This window comes from Paroedura picta, chromosome 3 (assembly GCF_049243985.1).
Source record: "Paroedura picta isolate Pp20150507F chromosome 3, Ppicta_v3.0, whole genome shotgun sequence".
NCBI lineage: Eukaryota > Metazoa > Chordata > Lepidosauria > Squamata > Gekkonidae > Paroedura > Paroedura picta.
In genome coordinates, this window is record NC_135371.1 from 3,171,593 (window position 1) to 3,194,771 (window position 23,179).

General features: G+C 52.6%; 2 protein-coding genes across 2 annotated transcripts in view; one reads left to right on the plus strand and one right to left on the minus strand.

Moving 5' to 3' along the window:
* Nucleotides 1-23,179, minus strand: part of LOC143833826 (uncharacterized) — a 45,719-nt gene that overhangs the window by 4,312 nt on the left and 18,228 nt on the right. The window contains exons 6-11 of the mRNA XM_077330051.1: nucleotides 21,963-22,080; nucleotides 20,439-21,233; nucleotides 10,554-12,841; nucleotides 7,983-8,764; nucleotides 2,445-2,521; nucleotides 378-1,099 (exon numbers count right to left, since the gene is read on the minus strand). Coding sequence (XP_077186166.1) covers nucleotides 378-1,099; nucleotides 2,445-2,521; nucleotides 7,983-8,764; nucleotides 10,554-12,841; nucleotides 20,439-21,233; nucleotides 21,963-22,080 — 4,782 coding nt within the window. The remainder of the gene's footprint in view (nucleotides 1-377; nucleotides 1,100-2,444; nucleotides 2,522-7,982; nucleotides 8,765-10,553; nucleotides 12,842-20,438; nucleotides 21,234-21,962; nucleotides 22,081-23,179) is intronic.
* On the plus strand, nucleotides 4,290-14,537 carry LOC143833887 (uncharacterized). Its single transcript, XM_077330126.1, has 4 exons — nucleotides 4,290-4,417; nucleotides 7,793-8,803; nucleotides 9,344-9,473; nucleotides 10,492-14,537. Exons 2-4 carry the CDS (start codon nucleotides 7,988-7,990, stop codon nucleotides 12,900-12,902), a joined length of 3,357 nt encoding a protein of 1,118 aa, XP_077186241.1. The 5' UTR covers nucleotides 4,290-4,417; nucleotides 7,793-7,987; the 3' UTR covers nucleotides 12,903-14,537.

The window sequence follows — 23,179 nt, forward strand, 5'->3', positions numbered from 1 at the left end:
TGTTTTCTCACTGGAATCTGCTGCTTGTCTATGGAAAGAAAATATGAATTATAGTTCCGCCCCCCCCCCCTCTGCAGCTGGTGCCAAACCTCTGAGGTCTGATTCTTATTTCAGTGGCTCATTTGGGGGTCTCTTCAACTCCCACCCTCAATTCCCAGTCGGGTTGCCAGCTCCAGGTCGGAAAATTCCTGTGGCTTTGAGGGTGCCCTAGAAGCTACCCTCTAAAGCCGCCATCTCCTTGAGGGGAACTTATTTCTACAGCTTGGAGGGCAACTGCAATTCTGGGAGAACTCCAGTCCCCACCTGGAGGATGGCAACTTGAAATCAGCGGAGTGTTTGGGGTCCTTTTCATGGACTCGAGGGTGAAACGCACTCACTGGCTTCTCTCCCGCCCTCGCCTCTCTCTGCCTCAGCAGAAGCTCCTCCGCCAGGGACACGGCCTGATCGCAGGTCTCGGCTCGGCGCTTCCTCAGCCGGCTCCGGATCTCCTGGGGCAGGATGGTCAGGAACTGCTCCAGGATGACCAGGTCCAGGATCTGCTGCTTGGTGTGCCTCTCCGGCTCCAGCCACTGGCGGCAGAGATACCAGAGCTGGCTGCAAACCACACGCGGCCCGTCTCCTTCTCTGTAGGCCAGCTGCCTGAAGCGGAGGCGCCGGGCTTCCGTGCTTTCCGCCATCTCATCTGGAGTCTCTTCTTTCACCTCTGCCATGTTCCCCACACGGCTGTCTTCCTGGGGGGCTGGAGCCAGCTGAGGTTCCTTCTGAAGGCCGAGGCAGCTCTGAAGCCATCGCTGGGTTCTAGGCCGCTGTCCGGCTTCAGCTGACCCTTCTGACGGAGCCGGAAGTATCTTTAGGTCCTCTGTTGCTCCTTCCGTTCCCACTGGGTTCTGCCACTGCAAGTGTGGGGACTCTACAGTCTTCAGGAACGCTTGCCACTGTGTTTCCCAGTGGTGTGCCAAATTCTCCTCTGGTTCCTGTTTAACCACACAGCTAATGTGAGGGGGACACCTCTCCTCTGGGCCTGCCCCAGGTTTCGCTTCCGCTCGGCCTTGGTCTTCCATTGCTGTCTTCGGCTCTAGCGCAGTCTGTAGATGGAGCCCTCAACCGGTGTGGGAGTCCTGCTTGGCGGCCATTTTGTCTCTGGCCAGCACATCCTCTGAAGTCCTTTGGCTCCCAGATCTTGCATTGTGGGAAACTCACATCTCAGCATCCCTTCTGCCGGAAAGGCTGCACAAGAAGTCCTTCCCTCAAGGTCGGTTTGACCAAAAATATCTTGATTCTTGCATCATACAGATTTTGTTTCAGGTCAAAAAAGGGGAGTGAGGTCTGGCGGTGGTGTTTGAGGCAAGAGAAAAATGGATTCTCCCTGCAGGAAAAAAGACAAAATTAAACAGTGAAAACAGAGAACCTACATACAGGATCCTTTTCTGTAGTTTACAGAAGCCCAATATTTGTAAAAAGGAGATCCTTTCCTAATAAATATAAGGATGTTGCTGTTGGGTCAGGCTGAAGACCACATCCTGCAGCCCGAGTAGGAAGAACAGCGCACCATGGGAGTATTAAGAATGTCTGAAATATTTTAATGGCGGTTTTGATTATGATGATGTCATCTGTTCAGTCCAACCCTTGGCAATTCTATAGGAAAGTCTTCACCGTGCGCCCCTGTCTCTGACTGCTTTAGCTGGTCCATGGTCATCCCTGTATCGGCTTTGATCGTGTTGAGCCGGTGGACCCTTTGGCGACCACGTTTCCTTTTGCCGCTGACCATGCCGAGCATTCATGATTTTTCCAGCGAGTTCGATCGCAGGATGTGTCCAAAGTGAGTGAGCTTTAGCCGTAACATCTTGCCTTCCAATGACATAGTTGGTTTGCTCCTCTCTAAAACTATTTTGTTGGTAAATTTGGCTGTCCATGGGATTCGCAGCATTCGTCTCCAGCACCATAATTCGAAAGCATCTATACGTCAGTCAGTCAGTCAGTCAGTCAGTCAGTCAGTCAGTCAGTCAGTCAGTCAGTCAATCAATGGTTTTATAATGATGTAAATGCAATGCTCTATCTATCTATCTATCTATCTATCTATCTATCTATCTATCTATCTATCTATCTATCTATCTATCTATCTATCTATCTATCTATCTATCTAATAATGATGTAAATGCAATGAACCGCCCCAAGCCTGCTCACAGGGGAAGGCCGTAGATAAAACCAATCAATACAAAATAATTTCTTGGGGGTGGTGGGGCAAAACATGCTGGGGCCTTCCCTAAGCGGCGCGGCAGGCAGAAGTCCGGCCGGTGCAGAGGGAGGCTGAGCTACTCACCGGGCCCCGCAGGCAGCCGCGCCCGCCCCCCATTCATCGCCCGCAGGAGGCGACCCGAGCAGGAAGGAACTTTGACGCCGCGCCCGCCCCCCCCCTTCCCTCGGGCGGCCTTGGAGACACGCACGCCGCTCCTCGCCACGGCCGCTCTGGCACGCCCCGCTCGATGCCTTTAACCCTTCGGCCGCCGCCCCGCTGTTCCGACTCCAGGGAAGACGAACAACGCCGAATGGAACCAGGGTTTTTGCTTCCTTCCAAATGCCCGGCCATTCAAAAAAAAGAAAAAGGAGGGGGAGTGTTTTCCCAGAATCCTTGGCGAGCATGGACTGAATACAAGGGGCTGCAAAGTGCAGGGTTGCCAGTCTCCCGGTGGGGCCTGGAGATTTCTTGGAATGATCACTTTCCATAGAGAAAGTGGCTTCTTTGGAGGGGGGACTCTATGACTTTCTCTCTCTCTCTCCCTCGTGCTCTCCCTTCCCTCTCCTTCCTTCCTCTCTTTTCTCTCTCTTCCTCCTTTCCCCTTCCTCTCCCTCCCTCCTCTCTCTCTTTCCTTTTGTTTTCCACCCCTTCTCTCTGGTCTTCGGGCGGATGACAACAGGATAAAATGATCTGACTGCAAATAAATTGCAAAAATTTGACTGCTTTCCATGGGGAAAAAATTGCTTCTTTCGTGGGCAGACTGTATGGCCTCCCTTCCTTTTGCTAGCCCTTGTTTTCCACCCTCTGCCTCTTGGCTCAGTGAGGAGGACAACAGGCTCCCACCTAAACAGGCCCTCTCTAAGAGCAAACCACCCTTGCTGGGATGGGGAGGGGATACAGACATTAAGATTTCTAGCTGATACAGGTTGGATGTAACTGTTTTAGGTATTTAGATTATTATTGTTTTTATCTGATGTAAACTGCCCCCGCACGGGAAGGGGCAGTATAGAAATCCAATCATAAATAATAAATAAATAAATAAAATTACATAATAAGTGAAAATAAAGTACAAATCTGGGAATTTAAATGAGCAAGTTCTGAAAACATGAAAGTTGGGAGTTAATTGCTAGATTTTAGACAGCCAGTGTGGACTGGTGGTTAAGAGCAGTCGCAGTGAAAAGCGGGGTATAAAAGCCAACTCACCTTCTTCTCGGTTGGCCCACTTTCTCTGTCCTATGTGGAAATGGGCAGGGGTGTCATGTGAAACACTTTACAACAAAGTTTGGGTCCAGGGGGCACCTTTAAGGCCAAGGTGTGAGCTTAGGTTTTTCAGACGTTTATGTATGTAGTCTGGGGATGTCCATGTCATTGGTTGGCCTGAAAGGTGTCCCTGGGCTCAAACTTCGGCTGCTTCAGACCAAACACAACTACCCGCCTCAATGAAACCCTTCAGCTGGAGTCTGGCTCCTTTGGGGGATTTCCGTCAGGGATGCCAGCTGTTGCAGATGTTATACCTGGGGTTGCCAACTCCAGGTTGGTAAGTTCTTGGAGATTTGCAGGGGGAGTCTGGGAAAGGTGAGCTTCGAGAAGAAAGTGAAAGAGAGAAAGTCATAGAGTCCCCTCTCCAAAGAAGCCACTTTCTCTATGGAAAGTGATCATTCCAAGAAATCTCCAGGCCCCACCGGGAGACTGGCAACCTGAGACAGAGAGAAAGAGGGAGGGGGAGGGGAGCGAGCGAGAGTCAAAGAGTCCCCCCTCCAAAGAAGCCACTTTCTCCATGGAAAGTGTTAATTCCAAGAAATCTCCAGGCCCCACCGGGAGACTGGCAACCGTGCACTTCGGAGCCCCTTGTATTCAGTCCATGCTCGCCAAGGATTCTGGGAAAACGCACACACCTTTCTTCTTTTTTTAATACCCTCCGTCATTTGGAAGGAAGCAAAACTCCTGCTTCCATTCGCCTTCCTTGGTCTTCCCTGGAGTCGGAATAGCGGGGCGGCGGGCGAAGGGTTAAAGGCATCGAGCGGGGCGTGCCAGAGCGGCCGTGGCGAGGAGCGGCGTGCGTGTCTCCAAGGCCGCCCGGGGAGGGGGGGGGCGGGCGCGGCGTCAAAGTTCCTTCCTGCTCGGGTCGCCTCCTGCGGGCGATGAATGGGGGGCGGGCGCGGCTGCTGCCTGCGGGGCCCGGTGAGTAGCCACGGGGGGGGGGGGCTCAGCCTCCCTCTGCACCGGCCGGACTTCTGCCTGCCGCGCCGCTTGGAGAAGGAGGGGACGGCCGCGCTCTTCTCCCTCCGCCCCTTCAGCGCCAACGCGGCGAGCCTCCACGTTCAGGGGCAGTCTACCACGTGCCGGAGGGCCAAGGTCCCGGGAAAGAGCGGGTTCCTCCGAGCCCAGTGCAAGGCCGGGCGAGCTCTGCCGGGCTGGCCAGTGGGAGACCTGGATTCCGACCTCCCTCCCACCCACGCAGTCGCGAGGCATGCTGGGTGACCCTGGTCTGGGGTGTCCTACCTTGCCAGGTTGTTGTGAGGGTAACGGAGGAGGAAAGAAGCCTTGAAGGCTGCATTTGAATTCCTTGGCAGGGTGGAAATGTGCTCTCTTACTGTTGGTGGGGCAGATGGGAGAGATCGCTTGGCTGGAGATATTCAAGGCATGGGGGAGCTGGGAAGCTACACAGAGTCCTTTGCTTGGTGGTGGTTTTCAGTAGTGAGAGGATACAGCGTTTGGCGGTGGCGTGAATGTTGTAGCCGGACACTGGGAATTAGGGCAGCAAGCCTGGCTAGAAAGTTCTGTTTGTGCAACCCCTAATTCCCACAGCGTCTGGCTCTAACTGTCCAAACCAGGGGTAGTCAAACTGCGGCCCTCCAGCTGTCCATGGACTACAATTCCCAGGAGCCTCTGCCAGCGAACGCTGGCAGGGGCTTGTGGGAATTGTAGTCCATGGACATCTGGAGGGCCGCAGTTTGACTACCCCTGGTCCAAACCATACAGTGGTGAAAGTTTTCGTACCCCCAACAGAAAAACAGTATTTTCTAGAATTTTCTGAGAACGTTGGGTAACCGTGGGCAATCTTGGAAAGAGAGTAATTAGTTTTCTATTATCTTTGGGAAATGGGCCGAGATGGTTGTTTCTAATCCTCTTTGGCAAATAAAATTCTAGATTAAAAAAAGAAAATTAAAATTTAGTGCTTTTTTTTTTTTTTAGGTTTGCTGGTTCAGAGCTTGCTGCATGAAAATAGGAATGCTCCCTATCCCTGTTGTATTTCTCTTGGCAGTTTAACAGAATTTGGATGTCTAAATGCTTAAAGTCTGGGTTTTTTGCTTAAGAAAACTTTCGGAAACTTTCGGCTGGGGTTCATTATGCTTTATCACTTTAAAAAAAGCCCTGTTCTTATTGTCTTTGATGTAGTGGTTAAGAGCATGGACTTTAATCTGGAGAGCTGGGTTTGATTCTCTCAGCTTTCTCAGCCTCACCTACCTCGTAGGGTGTCTGCTGTGGGGAGAGGAATGGTAGCCAATTATAAGCTACTTTGAGCCCCCTTTTGGTAGTGGAAAGTGGGCTACAAAACCCCCATCTTTTCTTCTTCTTGAGAATCATTAACCGGCACAGGCTATAAATATCTGTAACATAAAGCAAGCTAGATAAATGGCATTTACTGGATTTCACAGGTGCAGTTTGTCTTCCATTGTATCAGACACAAAACACACAAGTCTGAGAACACAAGAGATGGAACAACCTGCAAAAGCGCCTTGGCCTTTGTTTCCTGGTGGAGCTCTGGCTGATTCTTTCCGGTTAATTTCCCCTGGTAAATTTCCCCATAGCCAGCCTGAAAGATTTTCCCCTAAACACATTTAAAAGTAAGAAACAGGCCTGCATTCTAGAAGCCGGGCTAGCTTGATCTCAGCAGACCTCAGAGCTGTCTCAGCCTCGCCTACCTTGAGCCAGTTCCAGTTCTGTCAGAGCTCTCTCAGCCTCACCTACCTCCCAGGGTGTCTGCTGTGGGGAGAGGAAGGGAAGGCAATTGGAAGCCACTTTGAGACTCATGAGGCCTGCTGGGTTACCTTGGGCCGGTCCCAGTTCTCAGCACCCCCTGCCTCACAAGGTGTCTGTTGTGGGGAGAGGAAGGAAAGGGTGTTTGTAAACTGCTTTGGGATGCCTTCAGGTAGTGCCTTCAGGGTCTAAAAAGCTCAGCTCTTCTAGGCAGAGCCAAGCAGTGGCAAATTACTTCTGAAGACCTCTTGCCCCTTCAGGGGGGTGGCCATAGGTCAGGAACAAGGGGGAAGCTCAGAGTAACCCAAAGCCGCACCTCACTTGACCCCTTTTGGGGGAGGGATCAAAAAGCTACTGTTATTTGATGGTTAGGCTAGGTAACAAAAATTATAATTTGGTTTAGAAGAAGAAGAAGAGTTGGTTCTTATATGCCGCTTTTCTCTACCCAAAGGAGGCTCAAAGCGGCTTACAGTCGCCTTCTCTTCCCTCTCCCCACAACAGACACCCTGTGAGGTGGGTGAGGCTGAGAGAGCCCTGAGATTCCTGCTCGGTCAGAACAGCTTTATCAGTGCCTTGGGGAGCCCAAGGTCACCCAGCTGGCTGCATGTGGGAGAGTGCAGAATCGAACCTGGCATGCCAGATTAGAAGTCCGCACTCCTAACCACTACACCAAACTGGCTCTCTCCAGGTTTATCTCCAGGTTGTGAGATCACAGTTTCTCCCTTTGCTCTGGCTTTCTGGGCTGAGCTGCAGAGACAGGTCTCCTTGACCAAAAAGTCTATTAAGATATGAGGACGTTCTGGTTTGTGCTTTGGAGGAGTAATGCCTAAAATGCCATTCTCTTTCCAGGAAAGTGAAGGATTTTGTCAATAACATTGGCGTGTCCCAATGTTAAAAAAGCTGAGGAAGGCTGTGTTATGGTCTAGAACCCAATGTATGGATGTGCCCTATACCAGGGCTAGTCAACCTGTGGTCCTCCAGATGTTCATGGACTACAATTCCCATGAGCCCCTGCCAGCAAACGCCAGGAGGCAACAGAAGGGGAAGGCCTCAGCCTCTAGGCCCTATTGTTGGCCCCCGGGATAGAACTGGTTGACCTCTGTAGGCAACAAGATGCTGGACTAGATGGACCACTGCTCTGGTCCTGCATCTTCTGATGTTCTTATGGAGGCCTCGTGTTCTCTTCCCTGATCTTGGCTCTCCAAAAGAACTGGTTGGACCCTGTGTGAGACAGGAAGCTGGACTAGACGGACCACCAGTCTGACCCAGCACATGGCTCTTCTTCTTATGAGTTTCCAGTCCCATTAAAAATATTTGGAGAACCTAAGTGGATGAGTTCTCTGCTCCTGCTTGGGGCCAGTTTGAAATTTTATTTCATATTCATAGATTTGTGTGTCTGTCTAAGAATTCCCTGCCCCAGCTTCTCTCATGAGTCGGTTTAGATACCTATACCCCACTTTTCTCCTCAGCATCCTTTTATCCTTGCGTTTTTTCCTTTATCGTCATCACAGGCAGGAACGGCTAATAGTCGCAACCTGGATTTTAACAATTCCTGTTTGTTTCTCTTTCCCACAGGGAGAACCTCCCCTCTTCCCTGAGTCTCATCGGCCTGTTAGCCCGAGAGGCCTGATAACGTCCGTGGAGAAACGCCCATCGGATTTCCACAGGGTGGTTGTCTGCAGGCGTTAGGATAGAGATAAGGTCAGAGGCTGGCTGGCTGTCGCTCCTGGCATTTCCTGCCGGCGAGCAAAGAATCAGCCTTCACTTCCGATGAGGCTGATGCTGGCCCAAAACAAAATGGCTGCCAGGGACAGGGCGCAGTCTGGCTTCGGCCTGCGGTTCCACGTGGAACTTGAGCAGGGGCTCCATCGGCGGATCAAAACGGAGGAAGAGGAGACGTCGGATTCTGAATCGGGGGAAGCGCCTCCTGTCGGGCCAGCCGGGAGTATTCGGGAATTGCTGCACAAACCCCTGGGAGAACAGGACGTGGGCGAGGGGCTGCTCCAGCGTTGGGAAGCCCAGTGGCAGGAGTTTCTGAAGACCCTGGAGTACCCTCAGGTGGAATGGGAGACCCCACCGCTGCTGGAGGAGCCCAGCCCCTGGGACAACACCAAGGCCTTCCTGGCCTCCTTCGAGCAGGTGGCCGAAGCCTGCCGCTGGCCCAAGGAGGACTGGATGATCCATCTCCTTCCTGCCCTCGGCGGGGAAGCGGAGCAGATCTTCAGCAGCCTGGATATCCGGGACAGAGTGGACTACGAGAAGGTCAAGGCCGCCATCTTGCGAGGGGACGCCCTCAGCCGGGAGAGGCAGCGGCAGAACTTCCGGCGTTTCTGCTACCAGGAGGCTGAGGGACCGAGGGTCGTTTACAGCCGGCTCCAGAGGCTTTGCCACCGGTGGCTCAAGGTGGACCGGCACACCAAGGAGCAGATCTTGGAGCTGCTGATCCTGGAGCAGTTCTTGGCCATCCTGCCGCTGGACATGCAGAACTGGGTGAGGGAACAAAGCCCAGAGACCTGCTGCCAGGCTGTGGCCCTCGCTGAGGATTTCCTGCAGAGGCAGCGAGCGGACGAGAGTTGGGAGGTCCAGGTGAGAGCAAGCCTCCTCCCCCTTTTCCCACCGTGAGGCAACCCCCCCCTCCCTCCCTGCAAATTGCACTTTGTGGATAAATTATTGATGCGTTTCCCCCGATATAATCAAATCAGGGCCATTTTCTTTGAGAGCCAGCATGGCGGTGTGTTGTGTGGAAGCCTCTAATCTGGAGAACCAGGTTTGATTCCCCACGCTTCCACTTGCCAGCCGGCTGGGGTGACCGTGGGCCAATCACAGTTCTCTCAGAGCTCTCTCAGCCCCATCTACCTCGCAGGGGGGGTCTGTGGTAGGGAGAGCAAGGGGAGGTGATTGTGAGTTGCTTTGAGACTCTTTCACATAGTAAGAAGTAGAGTGCAGAAAAGCCAGCTCTGTTTCATTTGGCTGAAAGGACAGCTTTATTTTCTTTTATATTATTGTAAAAGGTTTGCATCCTTTGTCAGCCCCCAGACAGATCTGTCACAGAGGGGCTCCCCCCTCCTTTGTGAACCACCAATCTCTCTTGGCTTGCTTGTGAACGGGTTCTTCACCTTATTTCAGGAGCTGGAGCCAATTGAAGCGATCACTCTAGATTTCCCGGGGGAAGAGACGGCTCCGTCAAATAACGAGCGAAAGCAGACTTACAGGCCGGCCAGTCAGAAGGTCAATGGCGGAGTTGACAGCTCACTGGGTAAGAATTCTTAGGCCTTCTTCCAAGACACGACTTGGTGGCCGAGCATCTGCTTGGCTTGTAGGAGGACCCAGATTCCATCTCCAGCATCTCCAGTGAAAAGGACCAGACAGTAAGCGATGTGACAGGACATGGCTGTTACGGGTTTTCTGGGCTGTTTGGCCACAGTGTGGCCATTTTAGTCCCTGGTTTTTGGCCAGTAACGGTGGCTGGCATCTTCATGGCAAGACAGGAATCTTTCCAGGCCCATCTTGCCATGTCCTACGCCTGAAGATGCCAGCCACCGTCACTGGCGAAACATCAGGGGCTAAGGTGACCAGGCGGTGGCCAAGCTTGCTGCATGGTCTCTCTGGAAATAAACTTCTCAGGGCTGTGAAGGGTCTCCCCTCAGCAATCACAAGTCTCCCATTTCTGGTAGGGAGAGAAGGACTGTGTGTTTTCTCCCTTCCAGAGATGGGAGATCTCCCAGAATCCCTTGCAGTGGTGGAAGGCCCTGTGGCTCAGTTTCCATCTGTCGATGGGAAGAGCTCCCACAGAACACGGCTCTGGTTCCTGCAGGACACACAAAGCTTGGATCTGTGAGAGCTAAGGAGAGATCCTTTGCAGTGCTGAGATGCTTGGTTTCTTCCAGAGAGGCCGTGGTGGAAATTTGGACTGTCCTGAAGCTGACTAACACGGGACAAAGCTTGAGTCTTGTGGTACTTTTAAGATCAGCAAAGTTTTAGTCAAGGTATAAGCTTGACTGGTCTGACCCAGTAGGGGTGTTCTCTTGTTCGTAACTCCAGGGGAAGGCCTCGGCCTCCATGCCCTGTTGCTGGCCCTCCAGAGGAACTGGTTGGCCACTGCATGAGACAGCAGGCTGGGCTAGATGGCCACCGCTCTGATCCAACAGGGTTCTTCTTCTGTGTTGCAGAAGACGCCCAGGGATGAAGGCACGACTCTCCCACATGCAGCAGGGCTTAGGCAGCTTCAGGTCAGAAATGACCCCTGTTTTCACATGTCCTCTTTCTTCTGGCAGTTGACGGCAGCCTGAGTGCAGAAGAGGAAGAGGAGGAGGTATACATTTTGGAGACTCCGGACCAAGGCCACGCAAACCAGGCCCCGAAGGGGAGGAGAGCGGAAAGAGAGGCTTCCCGCTCTCGAGAGCAGGCCGACGGTCGGGAGGGCTGGCCCCGAGCCCAGCGGAAGAGCAGAAGAGGCGCTCAAGGGAAAGCCGAAACCTCCGTCATTTGGGACGGTGAAGAGGCCCTTGCCGAAGCCCAGGGGCCAATGAAAATCCCTGCGGGGAAAAACACGGACTCTGACAAGGTGGACGGCCCGCTCTTCCGGCAGAGGCCGGGTCTGGTTAAGGAGGACAGTTCCCCGCCAGAGGAGAAGCCCCTGGAGGAGAAGCCCCTGGAATGCTCCAACGGCGGGAAGAGCTACAAAGTGATCTCTCACTACCTTTCCCACCAAGGAAAGAAGCCCCATCGGTGCCCGGACTGTGGGAAATCCTTCCTCGCTAAGGGGCACCTTATCATTCACCAGAGGACCCACACTGGGGAGAAGCCCTTCAAATGCCTCGCCTGCGGAAAGACCTTTGCCCAGAGCTCCAACCTGACGGTGCACCAGAGGATCCACGAGGGAGCCAAGCCCTTCCAGTGTCCCGACTGCGGGAAGAGCTTCTGCTCCAGCAGCAACCTGGCCAAGCACCAGAGGAGCCACGCGAAAGGCAGCCCGCGGCAAGGCGCGGCCTGCCGGAAGAGCTTCAAGGTGCGCTCCCGTTTCATGGCCCAAAAGAAGATCAACGGCGAGCGCAAAGCGCACAAGTGTCCCGACTGCGGGAAGGGCTTCCCCTCCGCCTCCCAGCTGATCATCCACCGCCGCATCCACACCGGGGAGCGGCCCTACAAGTGCCTGGAGTGCGGGAAGCGCTTCATCCAGAGGGTCCACCTCACCGTCCACCAGAAAATCCACCGCAGAGCCAAGTTCCAGTGCCCCGACTGCAGGGAAAGCTTCCGCTCCAAGCTGAGCCTCGCCCAGCACCAGCGGACCCACGCGGAAGGAAGCCCGTACAAATGTGCCGAGTGCGGGAAGACCTTCCGCGTGAACGCCCACCTGATCGCCCACAAGAGGAACCACGCCACGCGGAAGCCCCACAAGTGCTTGTTCTGCGGGAAGAGCTTCTTCACCAAGTCCTACTTGATCATCCACCAGCGGATCCACACGGGGGAGCGGCCCTTCAAGTGCCTGGCCTGCGGGAAGAGCTTCAGCCAGAGCTCCCACCTGAACGTCCACAAGCGGACCCACGCCAGCGCGAAGCCGTTTCAGTGCCCGCAGTGCGGGAAGGGCTTCGGCTCCAGCCTGGCTCTCCTGAAGCACCAGAGGAGCCACACCGGAGAGGGCCCGTACACTTGCTCGGAGTGCGGGGAGAGCTTCCGGGTGCACGCGCACTTCATGGCTCACCAGAAAACCCACCAAGCCACCAAGAAGCCCCACAAGTGCTTGTTCTGCGGCAAGTCCTTCTTCACCAAGTCGTACTTCATCGTCCACCAGAGGATCCACACGGGGGAGCGGCCGTACAAATGCCTGGACTGCGGGAAGTGCTTCAGGCAGTCGGCGCACTTGACGGCGCATCAGAAAATCCACAGGAGGAAGAAGCCGTTCCAGTGCCCGGACTGCGGGAAGAGCTTCCGGGTCAGCTCCCACCTCCTCGCCCACCGGAGAGTCCACGAGGACAAGAAGCCCCACCGATGTTCCTACTGCAACAAGACCTTTGTCTTCAAGTCCTACCTGATCATCCACGAGCGGATGCACACGGGCGAGAAACCCTTCAAGTGCTCGGCTTGCGGCAAAGGCTTCAGCCAGAAGTCCCACATGAACGTCCACGAGAGGACCCACACGGAGGAAAAGCCCTTCCAGCGGTCCAAACGGGGCAAAGGCTTCCGGGTGAGCGCCCAGCTGCTGGCCCGCAAGAAAATCGGCGCGGTCCAGAAAGCGCACAACAAGTGCCTGGACTGCGGGAAGTCCTTCATCTCCAAGTCGTACTTGATCATCCACCAGAGGATCCACACGGGCGAGAGGCCCTACAAGTGCTTGGTGTGCGGGAAGTGTTTCAGCCAGAGCTCCCACCTGAACGTCCACCAGCGGACCCACGGCGGCGCCAGCCTGCTCAAGCACCCGCGGATCCCCCCGAAAGGGAGCGCGTTCAAATGCTCTGATTGCGGGAAATCCTTCGTCTCCAACTCTCAGTTCGTGATCCATCGGCGGAGTCACACTGGGGAGAGGCCGTTCAAGTGCTTGGACTGCGGGAAGGGCTTCAGCCAGAGTTCCAACCTCATCAGGCACCAGCGCATCCATGCGCGAGGGAACCCCTACGAGTGCCAGGACTGCAAGGAGGCCTTCGCTTCAGAGGAGAGCCTCGCAAAGCACCGGAGGAGCCACACATAGCAGGAAGGAGCCGCGGACGTCTCATGTTTTTTTTCGAGAAGCCATCGGAACGCACGGGCTTTTACTGAGAGGTCCCATTTTTCTTAGCTGTTACAAAAAAACAGGAAACGGGGCCGGGGCCGTGCTGCTGTTTGGTGTCCAGAAAACTTTGGCCGGGAACTGAAGGCCCGTTGCTTCTCCGGGAATTGAAAGGGGAGGTAGCCCTAGGTAACCGTACAGGCTCTAGGCAGGGGTGGCCAATCTGACTCTCCGGGTATCTGTAGGCTACAATTCCTGTGAGTCCCTGCCAGCGCCGTGTTGGCAGGGGCTTGTGGGAATTGTAGTCCGTGGACACCTGGAGAGCCGCAGTTTGGCCACTCCTGCTATAGGGGAACCTTCCTCAGAGGCCACGCCCATGTGTCTTTCTGCATGTTGGGAAAAAACGCACCGTCAGATCTTTGAGCCGGCAGTGCGTCCTGAATCTGGGCGCCCCAATGACATTCAGCTGGCTTCTGAACAGCAAGAGGCTGGATCGGACCACGTGGCACTCCCTGATTTCTGTACAATTATTATTTTTTTAACAGACTCTCCCAGGTCCAACTCGCTCAGTGGTTTCAGTGGCAGAGGGACACGGCTGCTTAATTTTCAGGGGGAGGTCTTGATTTTGTACCGCCAAACTCCGCAGCTAAACAAGAGCCGACTCCTAGACCTGCAAAAGAACCAGGGTTCTAGCAGAACTGTCCAGGAGAAATGAAAAGGCCGTGCGGAAGGGGATATGGGGAGGGGGGGGGACACACGTCAGCGAAGCCATATAAACTCTCCAAGGGTAGATAAAATGTCCACGGAAGCGGCAGCTTTAGAAAATGTCTAGAGAATCTTGCGCTCCCCGGGTGAACCCAAATCCAGCCTTGGGTTGATGAGTTATCAGGAACATCCACCTCCAGGAGGACCCCGTGGGCAGGTGGAATGAAACACGGCCCATTCGGCCAAGAGGGAACCAACAAGGCAGCCGACCAAATGCAGGGCTTTTAAGGAAGTCATAAAGTCTTTTTTTGTTTTAATTCTGTATGTTTTTTTTTAATCGTTACCGCGGTGTACGGCGTTCAGTTGGTGTTCTGGCACCAGAGCTACACCCGCTTGTGTCTTCTGCGGCTCAGAAAATATCCCCAGGAGCCGGTTGCCGATAGGCCGGTGGCAAAAGATCTGCACCCAAAGGACTGGTGCAAAGTTGCAAAACTGTTTCTCATTTTCTCCAGGCACCGGGTGTGGGGGGAGACCGAACCCAAAGATGCTTCTCACTCTTCAGGATCCCAGCCGTTGAGACAAGCAAAGAAGTGCACAAGCGGGAATGTTAATGGCTCTCCAGCTGTCCAAATGCTGGCAGGGGCTCATGGGAATTTTAGTCCATGGACATTTGGGAGGACCACAGGTTGACTTCCCCTGCATTGAACATCCACAAGGAAGGGGCTGTGCTTGCCTTTGTAACCTGCACTCACAGCTGCTTCTTGGCTACCACTTTTTAAGTTTGTGGTTTCTTCCCGTGGGACATTCCCTCCCTTCCCATGGGACATTCCCACCCCCTTCCTTCAAACTCCGTTACGGGACCAGGAATGTCATGACCTCCCTTGCTAGAAAGAAACCTGTTCTGTTTTCAGACCTCGGCAAAGTGCTGTAATGATTTTGCTTTCTATGGATGTTCAGATATTATTTTTCCCTCTTTTTATATTGGTCCTGATCTTGAAATTATACCGTTACTGTCGTTTGGGTGACGTCTCGTGTTTGGCACAATACGACCTTGCTGCTGCTACTCTGGAAGGAAGCTTGTTCATTTATTTCATCGATCGGCAGCCACTTTGAGAGGCCCAGGGGCAGGTGGCTTCCGGGGCCTGAACTGGACCCTTCAAAGCTTGCTTACCAGAGCTGTAGAGGTACAATGCAAAACGTAATCCATTTGATTAGAGGGCAAATGAGTAGGGAAGAAAATCTGTAGTGAGAGAAGTTAGAGTCTAGTAGCACCTCATAGATGAACAAGATTTTGGGGGCATGAGCTTTTAAGAGTCAAAGCTCTCCTTGCCAGAGCTTTGACTCTCAAAAATTTTTGACCCTGAAAACCTTGCTGGACTTGAAACTAGCTGTTCGACTGCAGAGCCGTATAGCTGCCCTCTAAAACTGGAAAGAGAGAAGAACCCTCTGTCCCAATTCAGTCCAGGGGATGGTCCGTTGCTCTGAAGTTGTGAATGAACTCAAATTCAGCAATTTCACATTCTAATCTCCCCTTGAAGCCACACTGATTGAGGACCGCTACTCTCTGTCTTTGTGAATGTTCTCATAGAGTCCCTGATTACTACTTTTCTCAACACTTTAATTTGCCCTTTTCCTCGCTGCCACCAAACGGCAGGCTAGCTCTTGAGCTTCTCCACAGTCACGGAAAACATTCTGTTATTTCTGACAAAATCTTAAGTGTCTGGAGATTGTTTTGTTTGGTGTTTTTCCTTCCCAATGATCCCTTGTCCTCTGACAGGACAGGAAGAGAAATCCAAACATCAGCCTTTCTGACAAACATTTTAAGTTGATTTTTAATTAAACATTTCATTGTCCCAAGTTATTTTACAGTTGGCGGACGGCTACACTGCTGAGAAGGTTTGCATAGCGATCAGGGGTCGATCTAGCTCAGAAGGCTCGATATATATCGAATATACAGCAAGACAATCAACACCAGAAATACAAGCCCCAAACAGATAGGAACCAAAAGAAAGGTGAAAAAAACTCATAATGAATAGATGATTTGCAGGACTGGAAAGCTCTTGAATGAACATTAATAGCTTGGCGCAGCTGGACACAAACAGATCAATACTCCAAAACGGGTAATCAAACTGCGGCCCTCCAGATGTCCATGGACTACAATTCCCAGGAGCCCCTGCCAGCGAATGCTGGCAGGGGCTCCTGGGAATTGTAGTCCATGGACATCTGGAGGGCCGCAGTTTGACTACCCCTGCTCCAAAACATTCAGTTCAAAGTATTTCCCTCCTGTTTTGCTTTGACACTGTGATCCCTGTCCCATCTTTGCCTCAGAGTTCTGTAATTGGTTTATCAGGCAGGTCTCAAATACAGCTACAAGTAGCTTCTTACAAAGCTGCTGAAGGGGGCCCTAAAACCCCTGTGCTATTGGCCCTGTTGGGAACCCCATTCCTAGAGGTAGACCCACTAAGAATCCGAAACCGGACAGGAATAAAAGTACTCCCCCTTTCCCTCCAGTACTTCCACGTTCTTCAGAAGAAATTCCGTTTAAACATCCGGAAGAAGTTCCTGACAGTCAGAGAGGTTCCTCAGTGGAACAGGCTTCCTCGGGAGGTGGTGGGTTCTCCATCTTTGGAGATTTTTAAGCAGAGGCTGGAGAGCCATCTGACGGAGAGGCTGATTCTGTGAAGGCTCAAGGGGACGGCAGGTGACAGTGGGTGAGCGAGAGGGTTGTGAGTGTCCTGCATAGTTCAGGGGTTGGACTAGATGACCCAGGAGGTCCCTTCCTACTATGATTCTATTAAGAACATCTGAAGAACTCAGCTGGATCAGGCCAGGAGTCCCATCTAGTCCAGCATCCTGTTGCACCCTGTAGCCGACCAGTAGGGATCCCAGTCATGCTTTGAGATTTCTCCCCCCTCCTTTAGAAAACATGGGCTGACTTCCCCCCCAAAAAACAGCTGCTTTGACAGTGATCCTTGACCCCCAGATCTCTCCCTGGGCCCAGGAAGACTGTCCCAATTTGCTGACATCACTCAGAAGTCACATCGTCATGCCTGGGTGTGACATTCTGTGTTTTGGGCAGGAATTCTATGGTTTGAGACAGATTTTTCACCATAGAGTTTTCCCAAAAAGCCATATCTTTGCCCCTGACATCAATTCCGAATGAAGCTCTCAGGACAAGCTGTGAGACTAAGTTATTAAAGGGACTGTATTCAGTCGTTTCAAGGTCATAGCATCATAGAGTTGGAAGGGACCTCCTGGGTCATCTAGTCCAACCCCCTGCACTATGCAGAACACCCACAACCCTATTGCTCAGCTACTGTCACCTGCCACCCCCTTGAACCTCCACGGAATCAGATCCATGGGGCCTGTAGCACCAGAGCCGGACGAAGGATTCACGGGGCCCTAGCAGTGTACAATTGCAGCCAGACCAGGGGCAGAGGGGTGTCCCTATAAATTACCTCAAAGAGGGGGAAAGGGTGAGGAGAGGCCCTGATCCATGGGGGGGGAAGCACTGTGCAGGGGCCATGGAAACACAGGGCCTGTAGCACATGCTACATGGATGAGTCTGCTCTTAAAGGAGTGTTTCATCCTGCAGTTTCATTGCTGGTTTGACCCCTGGAGCTTTAGTTTCAGAGTCTCACTGACGTGGTTTTTACTCTGTTACACAGTCAGGGTCCCAGACCATGCGAAAGCTGAGTGGATCCATATTTTACATTCTTGTTCATCTCCAAGGGGTGCTACTAGGCTAGAATATAACTTCATGAGAGAGGCCATGTTGGATCAGGCCAGTGGCCCACCAGCGGCATCATGAGGTCCATGGGCAGGGCCAGAACCCCAGAAATATTGTGGGAAGGGACATTCGGCTGCCTCACTTCCATAGAATTGTGTCTCGGGTTGCCAGCTCTGGGGTGGTGAATACCTGGAGACTTAGGGAGAGTGGAGCAGGCAGGATTGGGGGCTGGGAGGGACCTCAGTGGAGTATCATGCTATGGAATCTGCCTCCCAAAGCTGCCATTTTCTCCATCTCTGTAGTCTGGAGAGGAGCTGCAATTCCAGGGGATCCCCAGGTCTCACCTGGAGGCTGGCATCCCTCACGGTGGCCCTGGCCTAGCCGGCTCCCTCCCCTGGTGCTTTGAGGACCAAACACACTGGGAGTTCCAGAATTTCAGCATCTCATGACGTTTGACCTGTAGAGAGCAAACTTTTCCCTGGCCCTGCCTGGAAACCTCCCTCTTTTCACAGCCCCTCAGGGGTGGTTTGGGGGGGGGGGACCCTGGGCAGGCAGTGTCCAGGGCCTCGGTCTGTCCACCACCAGATCCCCCCCCAAATCCTATAACCTGCTATGTGGGGGGGCAGTGAGGGAGTGGGCCCCACTAAATACCCTGGGCCTTCCTGGTTGCCCCAACGTAGGCGTACCGACACCATCCCTGCTGTTCCTCTTTCCGACTTAGGTAATGTAAGGTTTCCCCCCACCTCAGGTAGCTCAGGTGGTCATCCCATTCACCGAATTTCCATGGCCAAATGTTGTGTGGCTGATCAGCCCCCTCCCATCACTCAGACGCAAAATTCTTAGGTCTTTGATGACTTTTTTTTGGGGGGGGAGAGGGGGAATCAAGTGAGACAGGATTTTGAGGGGCAGCGATCCCATAAATGGAACTGCCTCATGCCGAGTCAGCGTACCTTCAAATGTCGATGGATAAGAAGCTACAAAACTGCACGATTCCTAATCAGACCTTCGGTGAAATTTTAACTCGAGAGGACGGATTGGCCCCCACTCCCAGATGATAGAAAACGCCACCAGTCTATCATAACTCAGGCTAGTTTGACATGCCACAAGGACGTGCTTAGCATTTTTTGATTAAAATTAAACTATTAGCTGTGAATTTCCTGCATTCAACAGGGGGTTGGACTAGATGACCCTGGGGGAGCCTTCCAACTGTTATGATTTTATTATCCTAACCTGTAATTTATTTTGTGTATGTTTCCGTGAGACCCCAGATTAATAACTACTGGGGAGGGTATGGCCAGGCACAGTCTGAATCCCACCTCTGAGTTACGGACCGATCCTGTCCAGTAAAATATTTGTTATACTGGAGAGGTTGAGATTTGAACCTTGAGCCTACTGCAGGGAGCCAGTGGTGAAGCTGGTCTAATCTGGCGAACTGGGTTTGATTCCCCACTCCGATACATGCACCCAGTTACGTAAAGTTGGACTAGTCACAGTTCTCTTAGAGCTGTTCTTGCAGAGCAGTTCTCTCAGAGCTCTCTCAGCCTCACCTACCTCACAGGGTGTCTGTTATAGGGAGAGGAAGGAAAAGGTGTTTGAAAACTGCTTTGGGACTCCTTCGAGTATTGAAAAGCAGGTATAAAAAACCAGTTCCGCTTCTCTGCCAATAAACTGTAGGGCTCTGGACTCCGGCCAACACCCTGATTCAAATCCTTGCTTAGTTTCCACAGGTAACCTTGGTCAATCACCTTCTCAAACCCTGGCCTACCTCACAGGGTTGTTGTGTGGATAAACCGAAGGAGAGAAGAACCATGTTCATCACCCTGATCTCTGTGGAAGAATATAATTCACAAACCCACTAAGGAGTAGACCAAACTGTCTCTCTTAGTCAAAGTGTACCGTTCAAGGTGAGGATCCACAGAGAATATCTCCTGCACAACAGGACTGAATGGGACTTCTTCTAATCACACACAGCTAACGCATAGCCACCCATAATGACTCTGTACTGGAGCTGGTCAAAACCTTTCTTGACAGGAAAAAAAAAACACCCATTATTGATATGGAGCAAAGTTTGAGTCCAGCGGTAACTTTTAAGACCAACTAAGTTTTATTCCAGGCATAAGGTTTTGTGTGCATGCACACTTCTTCAGCATGGCGTAGTGCAGGAGTGGGCGAATGCTGGCAGGGGCTCATGGGACTTGTAGTCCATGGACATCTGGAGGGCCACAGTTTGCCCACCCCTGGCGTAGTGGCTGAAGAACGGCTGACTCTGATTTTGAGAGCTGGCCTTGATTCCTCATTCCTCCCCATGTAGCCAGCTGGGTGGCCTTGGGTCAATCACAGTTCTCTTAGAGCTGTTCTCACAGAGCAGTTCTCTCAGAGCTCTCTCAGCCCAACTACCGCCCCTGTCCTACACCTCACAGGGTGTCTGCTGTGGGGAGAGGAAGGGGTAGGTGTTTGTAAGCCACTTTGGGACTCCTTTGGGTAGTCAAAAGTGGGGTATAAATCTTCTAGGGTTGAACTAGATGACCCTGGAGATCCCTTCCAGCTCTGATTCAGATACAAAATTTGGTTGGTCCGAAAGATGCCCCTGAGCTCTGCTGCCAACATGGTGACCCACTTAAATACTTTCTATGGATCATTTATTTGCTGTGTCTGTCATGTGCTATGCTTGGCAGACAGTAAAATCAGTTTTTGTAAAAACCATTAAAAAATTAAAAGCAAAACGATTTAAAGCAGCAAATTAAAAAGCAGCATAAAAATAAAAGAGGCCAAAGCAGCAGAGAGAGAGAGAGAGAGAGAAAAAAAAACTACATGATAAAACAGGAACAAGAAACAGCTTCTGCCCTAAAAGAATATCAGCAAGGACTGTCTACAGCACTAAGCAAAACGTTTACACCCAGCGCCTGGGCACCAGGGGAACATTTCGGAGGTTGCCCTATAACGGAGGGGCCGCCACTGAAAAGGCCCTGCCTCCATCTCACCCACCGGAAGGCAGGCAGTCCCAGGAAATGAGGTGTCCATCTGAACAGGCAGGCAAACCGAGACAGGAGCGGAAAGTCCTTTGTACACAACGGGGCCCTAACTGGACTGCTGTTTGTCTCTCATGTGGAGCCTGTAATGCCGGTTGAAGTTCGATTTGTCGCTGAAGCTTTTCCCGCAGTCCGAGCACTCGAAGGGCTTCACTCCCGTGTGGATCCTCTCGTGGGAGATGAGGTGGGCGATCCGGCTGAACCCCTTCCCGCAGTTCGAGCACTCAAACATCTTGGGCCCCGCGTGAGTCTTCCGACGCCCGACGAGGCTGGGGCCAGCGCCGAAGGAGACCCCGCTGGTGGAGCCGGCCAGCAGGTTGCTCCCCGGGGACACCCTCGGGTTTTTCACCAGCGGAGAGCTCTGGAACGCTTTGGCCCCCAGGTGGGTTTTCTGATGCACCTTCAGAGTCGCGTTCTGGCTGAAGCTCTTCCCGCACTCGGAGCATTGGTAGGGCTTCTCCCCGGTGTGGATCCTCCGGTGCCGCGCGAGGGTGGCGTTGTCGATGAAGCCTTTCCCGCAGTCAGGGCAGCCCACGAAGCTCGGCCTCTGGGCAAAGCCTTGGACGATGATGTTGCAAGCGGCATCCACTTTCCTGGCGTAGCTCTGCGGCTGCACGAAGGCCTTGCCGAGGAGGTGCCCCTGGAACGGAACGGGCTTCCTCCTGTCCTCTGCGGGGTGACCTCTTGGCTGCCTCTTGGGGCCACGCTGAACGGGAGGCTCTCCTTCCTTCTCGGGACCCGGGGGAAGAGCCTGCTTGGCTCTCCATTCCGAAATCACTATGGGCTCCTCCGGATCGGGGCTTTTGGCCCGACACTTCTCCTCCTTGCTTGTGCTGCTCAGGCCTTCACCTGATAGAGTTACAGAGAAAGAGAGAGAGAGAGATTCCTAGTCACGACTTACGGCCTCAGTAGGAGAGAAAGAGAATTTAACCCACCCTAGCTGAGCATCCCTGTAATATAACAATAACTAGTGCTGGTTTTGTTTGGTTGGACTCAGCAGATTTGATCTGGGGTAGATTGTTCCTGCCATCTTGTGGGTTACCACATGTATTGTTTACTGTTTTTATGAGTTTTTTTTATGGGGTATTTGTTTATGGTAATAATTGTTAGCCGCCTCTGAGGGGACAAAAGTCATGAGAGACAAGAAACAAACAAACAAATAAAATGTTGAATGCAACCTGGATGCCCCAATCTAGCCCAATCTCATCAGCTCTCAAATGATTTTGAACGGGAGACCGCAGAAGTCCTGGGCCGCTACGCAGAGGAAGGTAACTGGAAGCCTCCTTTGTTTTATTGAGAAGGGAAACAACTTTGCCAAGAAGAGAGGGGAGAGATAGTCCTAACAGTCTAACTGACTTAACTGCCAATCTGGAGCCAATCAGGGAGGAAGTGTGCTCAGGGGAGCAGGAAGTCTCTTGAGCCAACACACAAAAAAATGTCAGGAAGTTCCTCATCTAAATACGCTAACCACCCGTCTCCCCCAATGCCCCTTGTAGGCTACTCTTCAGGTTGTGTTGAATCAGGCTCAGGACAGATCTTGCAGATCCCAACCAGCAACCCGGCACAGGGGACGCTTACCCAGGGGTCTCATGCCTCCCCTGTCACTTTCCCTGGCCCCCTGCTGAAGCGTGAGATCCGTTGGCACCTTCTTGGCTTCACAGAAAGTCCCGTGCTTTTCTTCAAATGGTGCTGGCACCTGAGACAGAAAAGAGGGATGCAATCACAGCGGAAGAGTAAGTCAGGGATGGGGAGGAACCTTGTTCTGGGCCCTGAGCTGCCCCGTAACCTCTGAGGAAGGGAAAGGCGACTGTAGGGAACGTCGCTTGTATCCCAGCAGGGGCACCCAGCTGTTTTGAGACTGTTGTGGAATTCTGCCACATAGGGATAGGCGCAGCCACAAAATGGCTGCCCCAGCTGACCTTCAGTGGTGCAGTGGAGGTCCTTGTGCTGGGGTGTGTGCCAAGCAGATCTTCTGCCACTGTCTCATGGCTCCTCTTTCAATGACTTGCCCTTTACTGCGTTAGCACTGTGGGCTACCTCATCCTTCCAAGTGGAGATGTCAGAGATTGGATCTGAGACTTTCCACAAGCCAAGCAGTGGAGCTACCCTTGAGCCACGCCACCTCCTTTGGCATGCGCAGAGGCAGCCATTCAGAACACGGGCTGGCTGACGGCCTAGAGATGATAGAAACCGCAAATATATAGGCTTGCGAGAGCCCTGGAGATGCCGGTCTCCTGGTGGGGCCTATACCGCCGTTCGCCAAAAGGTCTCACGGCAGTTCACAATAAAGTATAAAATTGCAATAAAATCACATAAAGGTAAAAAAGGTAAAGGTATCCCCTGTGCAAGCACTGAGTCATGTCTGACCCTTGGGGTGACGCCCTCCAGCGTTTTCATGGCAGACTCAATACGAGGTGGTTTGCCAGTGCCTTCCCCAGTCATTACCGTTTATCCCCCAGCAGCAAGCTGGGGACTCATTTTACCGACCTCGGAAGGATGGAAGCCTGAGTCAACCTTGAGCCGGCTGCTGGGATCCAACTCCCAGCCTCATGGGCAGAGCTTTCAGACTGCATGACTGCTGCCTTACCACTCTGCGCCACAAGAGGCTCATATAAAACCCCATAAATACCCATTATTACAATACAATAATTATTACTTGGGGATCGCCTGGAATTCTAGCTCACCTCCAGGAAGAAGAGTTGGTTTTCATCCCCCTCTTTTCCCTACCTGAAGGGAGTCTCAAAAAGCAGCTCAAAGCGGCTTACAATCGCCATCCCTTCCTCTCCCCACAACAG

Bases quoted from the DNA above. Each gene is read 5' to 3' on its own strand.
- LOC143833887 (XM_077330126.1), top strand. From the start codon at position 7,988: ATGAGGCTGATGCTGGCCCAAAACAAAATGGCTGCCAGGGACAGGGCG. The intron at 8,804-9,343 runs GTGAGAGCAAGC...ACCTTATTTCAG, and splicing joins ACGAGAGTTGGGAGGTCCAG to GAGCTGGAGCCAATTGAAGC. The intron at 9,474-10,491 runs GTAAGAATTCTT...TTCTTCTGGCAG, and splicing joins CGGAGTTGACAGCTCACTGG to TTGACGGCAGCCTGAGTGCA.